The 15,771-nt window shown below is 41.8% G+C and overlaps 1 protein-coding gene across 2 annotated transcripts in view; it reads left to right on the forward strand.

Annotated features, from left to right (window-relative positions):
* The first annotated feature begins 2,919 nt into the window (after positions 1–2,919).
* The window catches only part of CNGA3 (cyclic nucleotide gated channel subunit alpha 3), a 30,332-nt gene continuing 17,480 nt past the window's right edge, over positions 2,920–15,771 (forward strand). For both annotated transcript variants that reach the window (XM_005516521.2, XM_088052090.1), the window contains exons 1-3: positions 2,920–3,014; positions 10,408–10,503; positions 12,131–12,251. In XM_005516521.2, the coding sequence (XP_005516578.1) occupies positions 12,151–12,251 (101 nt within the window). In that variant the 5' untranslated portion in view covers positions 2,920–3,014; positions 10,408–10,503; positions 12,131–12,150. The remainder of the gene's footprint in view (positions 3,015–10,407; positions 10,504–12,130; positions 12,252–15,771) is intronic.

Raw genomic sequence — 15,771 nt, forward strand, 5'->3', positions numbered from 1 at the left:
CAGTCCAATTATTTCGCAGATCTTTGTTCATTTAATTCCTCTGAAGTGGAACAATCAGAACAAACAAGGCAGATGCAAACAGGAAATTATAATTTCTCAGTTTGAAGAAAATGAGATTTTGCAACACACTCCTTTATTTATTTATTTATTAAGCCTTATTCTTTTGTCATGCATCCCAGCAGTGCTTTATTGCAGAGCACAGCAGTCTTGAGAGAACTATCAGAATAATGTCAGTGCTGCTCAAAATGGAGCTGTGTAGACAAAACTACAGGTAGTGTAAATAAACTCAATTCCATTGAGTTGGGACCTATATCAGTTGAGTTGGGACCTGGGACCTATATCAGTCTAGAGCAACTGAGAACTTGCAGTTAGTTTACTGCAGTGAAAGGATGCTTTTTTCACTCCTTGGATAACATCATTATATAGAATCATAAAATACCCTGAGCTGGAAAGGACCCACCAGGATCACTGAAGTACAACTGTCCTGGAAGTTCAGATTTTCCTTTTCTTATTAATTTTCATTTCCAGTCACAAATTATCATGGAAGCTTTGCTTAATTGCAGATATTGTGGCACAAAATTAACCTTTAGTTTGCATATTAAACTGAAAAATACTTTGTTGAAATTAGACATGGTAAGTCATGGCTGTGTTTTAAAGAGGTGTCTATCTAAGACAACTTTAGGTCACTGAGATAAATCATCAGTAATGCCCTGATGAACATTATAATTTTGATGGATGATATCCTGCAGCTGTCAGCAGGTTGGACCTACTTGTTGATGTTTCTCAGGGGACTGGCTTAATGATTGTAGAAATGAAGTAAGAACTAAACTTGGAAAGAAAATTTCATTGAAATTATGAAAATGTTGGAAAGAAGCACTATTTGCTCCCTGAACAAGCATGTTTTAATTTATACCTAACAATTCTGAAAATGGAAAAGGAAAACAGATTTTTTTTCCTGTCATCTTCAATTCCTAGGCAACTGTTTTTGAGGTACTGTGAAAATGTATTACAACTTTAACATAGTCTTTTCTCCAGAATTTCTTGCAGCAGTACCACTGAAAGCAATGACAGACTGTGATGCCATTCTGGATGTGGACATTCATTTTTGCTGATTCAGCCTGATCCGCTCACTATCCAGATCTGGGACCTTCTGGAAGTCTCCAAGGCTTTTTCCTCTGTTCCATTAACAGGCTTCCTTCACGTAGCAACCAGAACACAAGGGCAAGATGTGCAACCAGACCTCGTCTGAGGAGGAAGCCAGGACCTGCAAGGGGCTCATATCTACATGTGACACCTGGGAAGTGCAACCAGTGCTTGAGCCTTTGGAGGGACAACAGCAGCCTGGCATTTGGTGCACACCTGGTTTGATTAGCTGCGGTCCCGGTGCGTCCAGAATGCCTGGACTACTCCTGAGGGGTCAGCCCGGCAGGGAAGGACATGAAAAAGGATGCTCTTCAAATGCTTTCTGCCTTCTGCTTTTCTGCCTAGGCTTCTGATCCTCGAAAACCCTGTTACTCTGAAGACTGGTGGGACAGCTGTAGGAGACAGACACCTCGAGTTTCTGATGGGTTTTTAAGAGTATTGGCCATGGTACTCTTCTCTCTTCAATCCTTTTTGTGTGATGTGGTTCATCTTTCTTATGTAAAATCACCCGAGCACTTAGAATGCATTTCTCATGTCCTGTGGTGTTCAATCTAGCTCAATTGACATGCAGCATAGTGCAGCAGCCTTTCAGTTAGGAATGACATGGCTTCTGCTGACATTTCCCAGCTGAAGAATCATTTTATGAATCATACACACTCTTTGTTTCCAGCTCTTCTGAACCCTGTGAAAAGCAGCATCAGAACAGGACAGGTGGAGTTAGGCAGACTGTGAAAGCCTTGACGGAGCTTCAGCACAGGAAAATGAGGGTCAGCACCCTCAAGGAGGTCAGAGAGCCAGGGCCAGCACGCTAAGAAGAAACCTATTCATCGGTACCGCGAGGAGAAGCGCCTCTCACGATGGAGAGGGTGTCGGCCCCAGAGGCAGTGCTGGGGGCGGCTGTGGGGTACCATCCCCCGGGGGTCCCCATCGGGCAGGACGCGCAGGGACGGCGGAGCCAGAGGCCCGGGAAATCCATTCCCCGACGGCTGCTGAGAGGGACGCGCTTCGAGCTGGCAGCGGCACGTCCCCACCCGCCTTCCTGAGCATCCCCGCTGCCTCCGGCCCCTCCGCCGGCGCAGATGAGGGAGCTGCGGGCGGTGTGTGCGAGGGGAGGGCGGAGAGGAGCCGGCTCTCCCTGCCGGCCCCGAGCTCTCCTCCCGAGCGCGGCCGGGACCGCCGCCGGGCCTCCCCGCTCGGCACGGGCTCTCCCGGCCGACGCGCAGCAGGAGGCGGCAGCCGGACCCTGCCGGGCCCAGGGGCGCTGGGGCCGCGGGGCCTGTCCCGGCGAGCAGGGCTGAGCGCCCGCCCGGGCCCGCCCGGGGACAGCGGCTGCGGCGGGCAGCGGGGCGTGTGGCCGCCCGCACGGCCCCACCGCTTCTGGCATCGCCGCCCTGCGGTCCTCGCTCCGCCGGCGGCCCCGGGCCGGCCCTGCCCTTCCCTGCCCGCGGCGGGCTCCCAACTTTCCTCGGCGTGGCACGAAATGTGCCGGGGCGCCGCCGAGCCCCTTTGACGTCTTGATCCTCTCCGAGAACTTAACAGGATCGCAAAGCCCTTCGAGCGGCTTTTCCCGGTGAGCCGGGCTTAGGCGCTCGGGCTGCGGCCGTAATCCGCCCGCGCCGCGCGGAGGGGCGGCTCGGCGGGCCCTGCCCTGCCCCGCCGCCCCCGCCGGGCCGGCCGGGCTGCGCTGCCGCGGCTCCCGGCGCGGCCGGAGCGCGTCCGGGCCGGCCAAGGGCAGCGCTGCCCGCGGGGAGAGCGCCCCGGGGCCCCGCATCTAGGCAGGCAGACTGCCAGACGGACTGACAGGCGGACTGACAGGCGGACTGACGGACGGAGCGCCAGAGTTCGGATGCTGCGGAGGAGAGCGTGGGCAGGTGAGTGTGAAACAGGAGGCAGTAAGCCTCCCTTTATGTCGTGCCCGTGAGAGTGGCATCATGTCCTGCAATAGACTTCAAGCCTTAGCTCAAAAGCTTGAAATGGAAATGTAAACTTGATTAATTTTAAGGAAAAGTGTTAATTTGATTAATTGATGAACTGATTGATGCTTTGATTAATTGAAGTGCTCTGTACTTAAAATTAAGTTGGATTCAGGGCACAAATCTGAACAGGAGTGGGGCTGAGGGGACTTATTCCACTCGTGTTGACTGATGCTTAATTTGACTAGCTTGATCCGTGTCTCTTAACTTCTCCGCTGTCTGGTGTCTGTGGTGTAAGCATAAGGCTGTCAAACACTATATAAAAAAATGCTAGCAAATACTACAAGCAGTGAAAGGGAATAGTTTTCCAGTGATTCCTGGTGCTTCCAGTAAATTGACCTTGGTTCTAGAAATATGACATCTTTTGCAAAAGTCCTGTACTGTAATCCAGGCCATGGTCTACCTAAGAATGTAGAAGATACAGTAATAACTATAATCAGCATCTTTCTCTAATGCAAGGTGCCCTCATTTACCAACAGGAAAAGTCTAAAGAAGATAAGGAAAAGTGATGTGAACATTACTTTAGATCTTTGAGGAAATTATGTTAAATGTAAATGTTGGTACCTGTTGATCTACTTGTTGAAACTATATTTTGTTTTCCAGATTCATAGTTGCTGCATTCAAAGCAAATAGTTAAAGGATTGTTGTATTTAAAATGTAATTTTCATTTTTAAAACTGAGTAAAACTACATCTGTGGTTTCAGATATTACAGATTTTGAAATAGCATAACTGTGTGCCTTCAGTCAGCACAGTCTTTGGTTTTTTCCCTCTGGTATTTTTCATGTTGTTTTCTTTGAGTATGCATGCTAAAACCATCTGATTAGAAATATACATGTTACAAATGAAAATGGGACTGTCAGGATGTTGAATCAGCAAGGGAAATCATGGTAAACAAGTAGTGAATGAACTTGAGGGAAGAATTCCTCACAGCTTTAAAAAATTATACATCATTCTTTCATATCAGAATGTCTCAGCTTTGCATTCTGTGTATCCCAGCCTTTGTCATCCAATTTGCACCCAAGCTCAGTCATTTTGGTTCAGCACGTTGCCCTGCAGCCTTCTCCAATGTTGCCATCTCTTTTCATTAGCATCTCTTAAATCCTCTCCGGTAGGATGCCTCGTTACGGCTTGTGAAACGTGACGCGCCTTGCCTCTCGTGCTTCCCTTCCCCAGCCAAATGGGATGGCTCCGATAGTTTACATAAAGCGGGCAGGGAGTGAGTTTAAACATGTAACATCCACAGGTACGCAGGTGCACACGTCCAAACACACATATTTATTTTACAGGCAGTGTAAACCTGCTGTGTTCATGCTGTATTCATGCCCCTGCTATGTTCTCTTGTAAGAGTTACCTGGACAGCTGCGCTGACAGGAGACATTGGCAGAACCCCTGAATTTTAGACAGTGGCTACAGAAGCCTTGCATTTGATGTATAGAAACATGGATACCTGCACCAAGTTAACCCGTCCAGGCAACAGAAACAACATGATGTGACTTGCTTGTTCAGTCAGCTCTAATTTTTAATTTACTGTCTTTTAATTTATGGTATTAAATTCAATATCCACAGCTAGTTTCTACTGAAAAGTTTCCAATCTAATAAAGAATTCATCTGCAGAAGATGGTCTGCAGAAAACTTCAGTAGATCTTAGAAAATTGAACTATATTGCTAATAGTTCATAGTTGCAGAAGGGAAACTTGGTCCAAATAATTCAGTTTATTTAAATGATTATTTTGGTACTACAAGGTGCTAGAGATTGAGCCATCAAATAGATGAAAGGTAATCAAGTGTATTTCATTCTAAAACTATAAATTATACATACATGAATAATGCACTGCTTTGTGAAGTGCATGCACATCTAAAGTACCTGTGAAAGGTAGAGTATTTGACATCCTTGGTTGGTACTGAGGCTACTAGGCTATGCATATAAATTATGTGCATTCTCAGGAGATGTCAGTGCTCACAGACTGTAGAAAATGCAATATAATGTAGCAGAGAGTAATAAATTTTGAAAAGCATCCTTTTAAAAGAGGTCCTAGAATTTAAGAATAGTTGATTTTAACTGTAATGAATTCGTGAGGGTAAGTTGGTACTGGCTCATTGTTCCTTGAACTCCTTGAGCTTGATCTAATAGCCTTCATACAAAGCTGATTTCCATATGGGTGTGCCAGAGTCCAGTCTGCAGGTGAATTTAAAGCCTCCAAATAATTGAAGAAAAGGTTGTGCCTTGTCTTCAAATCTCCTTGTTATTCAAAAGTTCCAGTTTCCAGTCTTTGATGTGCATTTGTTGCCATTACTGGTTGAGTCCTTGGAGCTGTGGCCTCCTGTCACACGGTGCACACACAAGATACATAATGCACAGCTGAGCTATAACTATTAGCAAGTGATATAACAAGGATCATGTAGGTGGAGGTCAGATCCCAGAATAAATCCCAAAGACTTATCAGGGTTGAACCTGAGAGGCTGTGTGAGGATTTGGAACATGTCTTAACTAAAATGATGTAAGTGATCCTATGCAGCTTATCATTGCTTCCATAGCAATAAATAAAATGCTGAAAGCTTGAAGAACAACAGTATTTTAACAACTACACAGACACATAGCATGCATTATAAAATCATACGTAAAGTCATCTTTTATTTTGTGATGGTGATGCATATTTTACCTTGAAAATCTCTTTTTTGAATTCTGCCATATTTTCTTCCTGTGGTCCTTTTAACAATTAAGCTTTAAGAATACTAAGTGGTGGTATAAGTAGCTTGATCTATCATTATTACTTGATAAACAACTACATTTACTTTCTATCAGGTGTATTAATTCTTGGCCAGTTCACAATTTTGAATTAAGTTAGGTTGGGTTGACATATTCTGCCCCAAAAGGGAGCTGCTAGAGTAGCCCAAATGTGAACTCTCAGTGCTTTTGAGAGGGAGACTACAGTAATTCAAAGATCCTTCACAGATCTTTGACAGGCTGCCGAGCTCACTTTGATGGCTTAGCAGAGAGCCATCAACTTCCTAAATTTGTTATAACTTGTAATATTAAAGTGTGTGCCTGTGGGCTGTATTTTTTTCCTGCTGAGAAGTTGCAAAATTGTCTGAAACCCAGGCCACAAAGCTGCTCAGAGGTCTTGACTGTGTGCAGATAGTAGTGGGTGCTGAAAACAGATACTCCTGGTGCCATAGGTGTTCTCAGAGCACTGAAAACCCATGAGAAAGTTATTTGTATCTCATAATCTGCTGGTAGGGGGCTCTGGAAAAAAGGTTTTGCCTTGCTTAATTTGAAGCAGACTTGACAGGTTTCTCATTTTTGAGGTGCAGCTGCTCAGTACAATGCAATTTTCTGCAGACAGGTGAATTGACTTGAGAAAGAGGGGAGTTATGGCTGTGAATTGGGTGCCACTCCTTTTGGTCTGGGGATAGAAGCCCAGTTACTCTCAGTATCCTAGTTTAGTTTCAGTCATTTCATATATGTAGCTTCCTTCTTAGTGCCTTATTCCTGCTTTCCTGCTTTTTTACTTCAGGAAATCCAGTGGATAGCAGAGCTCCTACAATTTAGATACTGCAGCCTTCGTAGCTCTAGTTCTGGGCCTTTAATGATGTAGTTCTAAAGAGATAAATGGAACCTGATTTTCAAAATTGGGAAATACTTACGTGAATCCGAAATTTTCATATGTTACTTGAACTCATATTTGTCAAACAACTATCTGTCTTGTTAAAAATACTTCTTTTATACCAGGCAGTGCCTTTAAAATAGTTTGACGCAATATCTCAGTTGCTATTGAATCCAAAAGGAAGATGAAAAAGTCCCTGACCATTTGTATTTCAAGTTGGGAGTGCTATCACTAATGTACGTAATTTGTTGCATTTTTAGTAGGATAATACATCTGTCTCATTTAGCTGTAGTTTCAATCTCAGTGATTTAGGCACTGAAAAGCAATATTCTTGAGTGTGGAATTATTAATCTCTTTTAGGTAAGTAATTTGTAAGCAAGAAAGAAAAGACTAGGTGAGAAAGCATGTTAAAATTCTGCTTAACGCATTGTTAAAGATGCCAATCTTTCAAGAGCTAGGAGGGATTCAAGTTTTATTTTGCTGGGTGACTAGATTGAGGCTCAGAGGACTATGTGCCTGTCTGTCCATCTTTTTCTCTTGTTAAATCACTTTTGAGCTAAATACCTGTTCTAATTGCCTAATATGGATCTACTAGACTTGTCAGCCTTTAGGTAATCAAGTTTTACCCTCAGTGTAATTTATTAGCTTTAAATATTCAGAGCAGGGAGTGTAGTTGCCAGGTAGGAGATATTATTTATAAAAGGCAGGTACCAGTGTGGGGTGGGTGCAGCGCCCGGGGGCTGGCAGGGGCCGTGGGGCCCGATGTGAGCAGCAGTCAGGGCTGCCTGTGCTGGACACAGATGGCTCCAGCCAGCTCCAGGTGATCCCCTGTGGCCAAAATGGTGATGCTTTAGGGAAAAGCACTTAGGGAAAAGTAGGATGCCACCAAGGCAGTGTGTGGGGACTGAGGGGAAAAAAAAAGGTGAAAACCATCTCTGCAGAAAGCAAGGTCAGAGAGGAAGGAGCAGAGATGGTGTTGTGGGCACTGGAGCAGAATTCCCTTGCAACCCTTGGAGAGAACCAGGATGGAGCAGATATCCTCTATGGAGTACCCTGGGGTAGAGCCAGGCATTTCCTCAAGCAGACTGCAGCCAGTGAAGAGGAGGTTGTGCAGGAAAAGGCTCTCCTGACAAGAGCTGTAGTCCGTGGAGGAGGCACACTGGAGCAGGTTTATCCTGTAAGGACTGCAGCCTATGGAGTGGATCCACACTGGAGCAGTTTGTGGAGAACTGCAGCCTGCAGTAAGGACCCACACTGGATCAGGGGCACAGTGTGAGGAGGAAGGAGTGGCAAGCAGGAAACATTATGGACTGACTGCAGCCTCCCATTTCCCAGCCCCTGTGCTCTTGGGTAGGGTAGAGGAGCTGGAGGAGTTGGGAATGTAGGGGTAAAGTTGGATCTGGGGAAAAGTGAGTGGTAGAGTGTTTTGCCTTTGTTTCTCCCCATCCAGCTCTATGTTAATTTGCACTAAACTGAGTTTTCCCCAGTTTGAGCCCATTTTGCCTGTGATGACAATTGATTTTCCAGTGTCCTTTTTCTTCCTGATTTTTCTCTTGACCCATGATAAGCTTTCTCATCTTTCTCCCACTGGGCTGCTGAGAAGTGTAGTAGCAGCTGGGTGGGCATCTGGCAGCCAGCCAAGGCCAACCCACCACTCAACCATGTAACAATCATGGTTTTAAATATGAAGCTGAGCTCGACTCACTTCTTAAAACTGCGTGTGAGAAACAGTGTTTAGTGGCAGTTTTAGGATTGCAGGTCCCCCGTGGTTGGAGCTGTCTCTCTGTGGCCCTGCAGAAGGTGTTTGCAGAGCCTCATGACTCTTCAGGACTTTCCTGCTGGCTGACTCATGTTAAACTGCTCCTTAGCTGGTTACTTGGCATATTTTGGATTCTGTGTTGAAATGCTAATCTCCTCCCTTGACTGTTAAAAACATTTATCACTAGGGTTCTTAGAGGCCTGGAAGGAACAAATATTTCTTCTTCATCAGATAGCTGGTAATTTTTCAGAACTTAATAGGCTTTATACAGTGCCAAAACATGTTGCTTCAGGAAGGTCTCAGCACCTGCACTGTACCCAAATTACCTCACTGGTTATTTCTATCAGTCCTGTGTTCAGTCTCTCTCTGCCACAGCTGGGCACATGTACCACACTTTCATCCACTCTTCCTACTTCCTTCCAAAAATATATTTTATTGCTTAATTACAGTAGAGTTGTATTTCTGTGAATTTTTTCCTCTCCTTTCCTCCAGTATAGTGCAGAATAAGAGTTCAGACCACACTGTATATTGAACATGAATTTTGCAGCTGAAATGATTGTAAGGGATCTGAAATGACCTGAAATTTTACTTACATATTTTTATTTTGTAACTTTTTAGTTTTCACCTTTCCAGGATGAGCAGGCCCCATTTTCTTCCTCTCCCTTTTCCAAGTCTTTAAACATTCTTGCCATGCTGTTATTCTGCTTTACTTTTCTGTTTAAGAGAAGGACTTAAGGTGTTCCAGATAAGTCTGCACTGTTGTTTCATGGAGCAGTTTTAGTGTTTTTTGTGTCATTAATATGTTCCATGTATACATTGTCAGTTGTTGTGTCAGCAAACCTGCCCAGCAGTGAGCATGCTGTTTCACTGAGCTGTAATACCTGTGTCATAAATTCATAAATTGGTTTGGGTTGGAAGGGACCATGTAGTTCCAACTCCCACTAGACCAGGCTGCTCCCAGCCCCATCCAACCTGGCCTTGAGCACTTGTAGGGATGTGGCATCCGCAGCTTCTCTGGGCAACATGGTCCAGTGTTTCAACACCATCATATTGAAGAATTTCTTCCTAATATTTGAAATATCTTAAACTACCCTTTGAGGTGCCCTTTCTGAGAGCATATGGTTCACTTGGAGCCATGTAGGGCAGTAATTTGCATGCTTTTCACCTGTATTCATGGGTTTCCATTTGCCTGTGTTGCACATCACTTATCATATTGAGAAATTGCTGTAGTTGATGTTGGCCACCCTGAGGTTCCCTGCACTCATTTCGTTTCTCTTGCCTATACCATTTTTTGTATCTTGTTGTACCATCTTAGTGTATCACCACTTCTTCTTTCCATCAGCATCATTAACAACAGGTTTTCCTATGGAGTCCTGAGGAGTACTGTTATTAAACTTCTGCAGTGCTGAAGGTGACTATTTAGTCCTGTTCTTGCTTTCTGTCTTCTCGTTTTTTTTAGTCCAAAATATGTTTGGCTTCATATCCTATTACTTGTTTTTTCTTCTTTAGTGGCATAGCTTTTGAAAGTCTAGATAAGGTTTCTTGTATGGAGTGCTCCACTGGCACACTCAAGGCTTACAGGAGGTTTGGAATATCTAATTCCAGTATCTATTAAAAGTGTTTAATTCCAGATTAGTAATATCCAATTACAGGCATTTCCATTTAAAGAAATACTGTACTTGATATTTTTTAACCAGACTTTCGGGAACTGATGCACAAATGCATCTGGAAATCCAGGTGCAACACCTACAGTGTTTAAAACATAGAGAGGCACTGTTCACTAATCTCCAGTTTCAGAAGCAATGTGTCTTCTCAGTGAGGGAATCCATGGTGTTGGTAGCAAATTATCTATGTCATCCCAAGATTTCAGAAGGGGTTTGTTATCTCATGCTTTCATTGTTTTAACAGCTTTATTTTTTTTAACAGAGTTGCTTACTTTGTTGGAGATTATAAACCAGGTTACCCTTGTTTTTAAGAACTGCTATAGGTAGACATCAATCCGATTGTGAGTCACCAGAACTGGTAAGTGTAACTTTTAAGTGTCAAAACTAGTCCAGAACTTAACTCAGTACTAAATTTGCTCTGAAATTACATCTTTAGGAAAAATGTTAATGCTTTGTTACTTATGCATAATCCTTCCCACTGTCAAACTTTTAAAACTCTGAGTTATGTTTTTAACATAAATTATCTGCACTTTAGAAGTTAATTCTTCTGAGTGAGCATTCCAATCTGAGAGTGGGTTGAAAGAATTCAATTTTTTTTTTATCAGTATGTAATAAAAATGCCCATTTTTTTGCCCCAGTAAAACTTCAGTTAATCAGCATGAACAAGGCTCAGTTTAAAGCGAGACACAGATATTATCTGATTTACACTGAGGCAAAATTAATAATGGGGAATACTAATAAAAATTTTGAATATTAAGTGATGCCCAAAGTTGTTTCTAGGGTAATTTCATTATTTCTTCATTAAAAAAAAAAACAACAAAAAAAACCACTTTAAAATATATTAAATAATTTTGAAAGTTGTATATCTTTTTTTAATTGTCTGGGAATTGAGTGGAGAGTAAGTCAGGTGGTTTTTTTTAAGAAAGTGGGTGCATAATGTTCTGATAATGGATAGTGGGCTTTGTTTCAGGAATAATTCAGGTCATAGAGTTAGTTTCTGAAAGATCTATATTTCATTTGGTGTTGAAGGTGGATCTTGTGTGGTCAGTGAGACACAGGATGACAGGTGAAAAATTGACACTACCTAGTGTGAGGGAGTTGGTTGATCCTGTGAGAATTTAATTCTAGTCATATTTCAAACAAAAATAATTCCTGAATGGCGTTTCAAAACCTTTTTTTTTTTCTTTTTTAAAAATTCAAAGCTTTCCCTGAAAGTCTTTCAGTTTTTCATTTGCAAGACACTTGTCTTGAGTCTTTAAACTCATTTTGTAAGTGGTAGATGTGTTATGAATTTGGAAAGGCATTGAAGGTCAAATCTGGAAAGGAATTCAGATAAATCTTTTAAAACTTGCAGGAGATGAGCTGCTAAATATCTTAACAGACTGTTTTGAAGCATAGTAATAAAACCCCCTAGTGTGTGTTTAATGCAGAGTTTTAATAATATAGACTTATAGCATGGGTTATAATATAGAATTACAGCATTAAGCTAAGGGGTAAATGTCATTAATTATCTGCTTGGTTAATACAGATTTTTAGAATAAAGAGCTTAATCATAAAATAGATAAAATTAGCACTGGGGAATCAATGTAAAGTGGAATGGATTGTCCTAGCACATGTATTACCTGGCTTTTTTTGGTTGACTTTCTCACTAACCTTCTTTTAATGAGATTTTAAATGCAATTTCACTATGGATAATAGGTATGACAGTATAGGTAGTCCATAAAGCCTGGAGATGAAAAGAATATGGTGTCATGTAACCCTTTTTCTTGGGTCATGATGAGTCTTTACTAACACTTCTTTTCTGTCTGCTGCAAATAAATCATGAAACACATGTCGTATGTGTGTGTAAATATCACTGACTGTTCTTCAGATGGTTGAAATTGCTTTTTGCTGTTCCACTGTTTTCATAAAGAACTCTTTTTAAGTACTGAGCACATTTCTTTTGTAGCCTTCATAATTTTTTTCCCATTTCAACTGTCATTTAGATGTTGATATGTAAAGCAAAATGGCAAAAATCAACACCCAGCACTCCTACCCTGGTATGCACAGCCTGGCTGTCAGAACTGCCGATGAAGATATCGAAAGGATTGAAAATGGCTATATCAGGTAATATTTTCCTTTCATCACAGTCAAGAGGACAGATTGCTGCATGAATTATGGAAGTCCTGTAGCTCTGGGAATGGGAGCTAGAATTGTGGGAATATTGTGTCGTGATATTGTTGGCCCAGTGCACTTACCAGACGTGACAACATCTATGCAGAGTACAGAAGAGACAGACACGGGGAAGTTGTCATGGCTTGCAGTTTTAGAACCAGGAGCTGTATTGCCTCAGGAAAAAAGCCCATTTTCACATCAGTGGGAATTGCAGTAACTCATTTAAGAGAAACCTCTTTCTCAAGTCACCACACAGATAGCAGGGTCTGTGCATCCAAGAGAGTGTGTAGGATTTGGTGAAAAAAAAGATCCTTCCAGCACCATGCAGTCAAGCCTTGGGAAGGTTTTTTTGTCAAAAGCAAATTACCTAATCCTGTGATAGGGAAAATTTCTAGTGTATAAAGAATATCAGCATTTTTGTACTGGGTTTTCAGAGTGTGTTCTTACTGTGCAGAGGAAATGTAATAGTTTCTTTACATTCACCTTTCTTTAGTTTTGATAGTTTTAAAGTGGCAGTATGAAACATGCCAGTGAGCTTGCACTTACCCGTTTCACAGTACCAGTCGTTCCTCTAGACTGGGCAAAGCCTGCTGGGCCTGCAGAAAGATGCTTGATGGTCCATAGCATCTGTAAAGGATGGAAAAAATTTTTTGCTTTTGGCTTGTTATGGCAAACCACCTCCTCTATGTGGACCTTGTCAGGCCATCTCTTGCTGTTCAAATGCACACCCAGACTGGAGCACCCAGATGGGCTAATAGGACTCCCTGCATTACGGTGATTTTTGGATGGCATGTCCCTAGCAGCTGCTAAGGATGCTCTGTTTGATTTGGTCCTTTTTCTCTTCTTGCCTTGCTTATATGATACCTTCTGTCACATAGATGTACTTCCAGTAGTGAAAACGGATCTGATTTGTTCTGTGCAGTAAGGCCTGCTTGTTGTAGTTACACTACCCCATGGTCTGCTTAGGGAGATTTAAAAGAGCCCTGTCCCTTTCTCTCCATTATCAGTGATGTGTTAGAAAAAGTGAAAACACAGATTGAAATGGGCTTCTTCCTTCCCTTTTTTTTTTAACATCCTGTTTGTAGCAGATGTCAGTGATTGGCAGCTCACAGAATAGAATTACTGGCAGGGATGTGAGAGTGGGGTTATAAAGGTTTAAATGTAGAATTAAATCCCTGCGGTCATCTGCAGTTTCAGAGACAATGACTTTGACAGATAGAGGGACTGAAATATGAATTGCACATTATCATCATGGTGATGGTCTTGAAGAGGCATTTTTTAAAGGAAAGTTTGATAATATCAGCATTAATTGCAGGACTTCATAGATAGGTAAGAAGATACAGTCTTGCTCTGTAAAAGAGATCTCATATTTAAGATTTTTGGATTGTTGAAATGATTGCTGGTAAGTATATTCAATATCTTTATAATAGCATTCAAAAATATTGTTAATTTTTGTTTAAATTCTTATTTCTTTAGAATATGTCTGTACCAAAAGATAGAAACCATCCAGAATTTTAGCTCTTCTCTCTCTTGTATCAAAATATGTAACTATAGATATTGGGAAAAAACCCACATTTTCTAGAGTAACAGAATTTCTTCTTTGCCTTTACCTTCCTCCAGCTCCTGTTTGCTATAGTTCAACAAAGCAATTAAAAACATTACTTAGTTCTTATTAAAGTCAGTGGGTGTTAAATTTCTTAATGCTAAGGATGTGCTTAAGCACTTTTCTGCTGTGAAATGAGGTGTTACCAAGAAAAAGCATTCATTGCAACAGTTAGCAGAAAGCTTCTACTGATCTTTAAAATGCTGTGCTCATTTATGCTGCAGTGATTCATGTGCCCATATTCTTACTCTGTAGTGTGTTATAAAAAAAATTAAGAAAAAAACCCCAAAAAATAACAAATTAATTTCCATTTGTAAAACCCAGCCTCTGTATAGAAACAGCTCAAGTAGGAGGGGCAGCACATTAGCTTATAGGCACAAGTAGGCTATCTAAAGCTGAAAGCAGGATTCAGCTGTGCCCTATAGACATCTGGATTTCAGTGTCTTTATGTGAGTAGGTGCCTGCATTACAACAAGTGCCTGCATTCCTGCTGTCCTGAGTGAAGATGTAGTCAGTGCTGATGGTCAGCAGCACCCAGGGAACTGCTCAGCTTACCCTCAAATTCAGTAACTCTTCTGGCTCCTTTGGCTCTCTTGATCATGAGAAGTATTTAGTTGCTTAAAATAGGTATCTAATGCTATTTGAGATACTATAGAGTATTTGAAGTGTTTAGCTGGCACTAGTGGATGTGAGGAGAGACCTGTGTGCTCTGGAGAAGTCAAATAAAGTATTCTGAGGTGTTCCAAGTTGTACCAGACTCCTCTTCTGAAGCAGCTGAATCAAACCTTGAGATGGCCCTTGGCTATAATGGGAACTAGTCACTGCCATTAACAATATTAGAATTTATTGCTAAGATCACCCAAAGGTATATTACTTAGTAAACAGGAATAAAACTACTTAAAACCAGCCATAGTAGTGCAGTCTAAAACACTAACTAGTCTAGTATCCTTTCTCCAGCAGGTCTGTAGGCAATTTCCCCAGGAAATAATAAAAAAGGTGGACAAACTCTACTATTTTCCCAGCATTCAGCTCAAGAGTTCTTGGGCTGAATGTGATGAATGTCTGTTCCATAGGTTTGTTCATTGTCCCTTAGAAGGATGTAAGCTTTAGCAACCACAGTATTCTCAGCACTGGCAACATAAACAAGGTTATTTAATACTAAATGGTGTTCTGCTATTGGAGGAGAAGTAGAAAACAGTTAAAAAGTTGAGAATCCTGGGACTGTCAGGATCTATTTTAGCATTGCTCTTTGGGTTGAAATAATAATGTTTTAATTCTCTGTTTGTTAGTTTCTCAGCTGTGAGTGCACATAAAATTGAGCTGCTAATTATCCTCTTGTGGGCATTCAGAATGCTGCTGTCAGCTCTTATGAAGATACTGCAAGTATCTTTTCAGTCAGTGTTTTCCTGGCAGTACAGATTAACAGACCCGTGTGAGAGTTCTTGTTTGCATTACAAAGTGGGGGAAAAGCAGTCCTTAATGGATGTAGCAAAGTGTTGTAAAAGTGAATACTAAAGACTGAAAAACACAGAGAAAAACAAGGAGTACTATAAAAAAAAATCTGGAGTGAACCCTCGTAAAGTCCAGGTTCCAGTGGAGTCAATTTCAAAACTCCATTACTGGAAGACACGGGGGTAAAATTTAATCTGTATTTCTCAAATGCTGATTTTTTAAGTGACAATAAGTCTTTAGCTTCTGAGCTTGCTGGAATGTATGGCAGAAACTCCACTGACTTTAGTTCATATTGGATGGCTCCAGAAGCATGAGCTTAGCAATATGGTTTTCCAATATATGCTGTATTACTAAGGAGAGAACAATTTTCTGGACTGTTTCCTGATGCACTGTGGGGGAAAGTCTGGTGAAGGCTGC

This window comes from Pseudopodoces humilis, chromosome 2 (assembly GCF_049639895.1).
Source record: "Pseudopodoces humilis isolate 2021_Gansu_Grassland_sample_001 chromosome 2, ASM4963989v1, whole genome shotgun sequence".
Classification (NCBI taxonomy): domain Eukaryota; kingdom Metazoa; phylum Chordata; class Aves; order Passeriformes; family Paridae; genus Pseudopodoces; species Pseudopodoces humilis.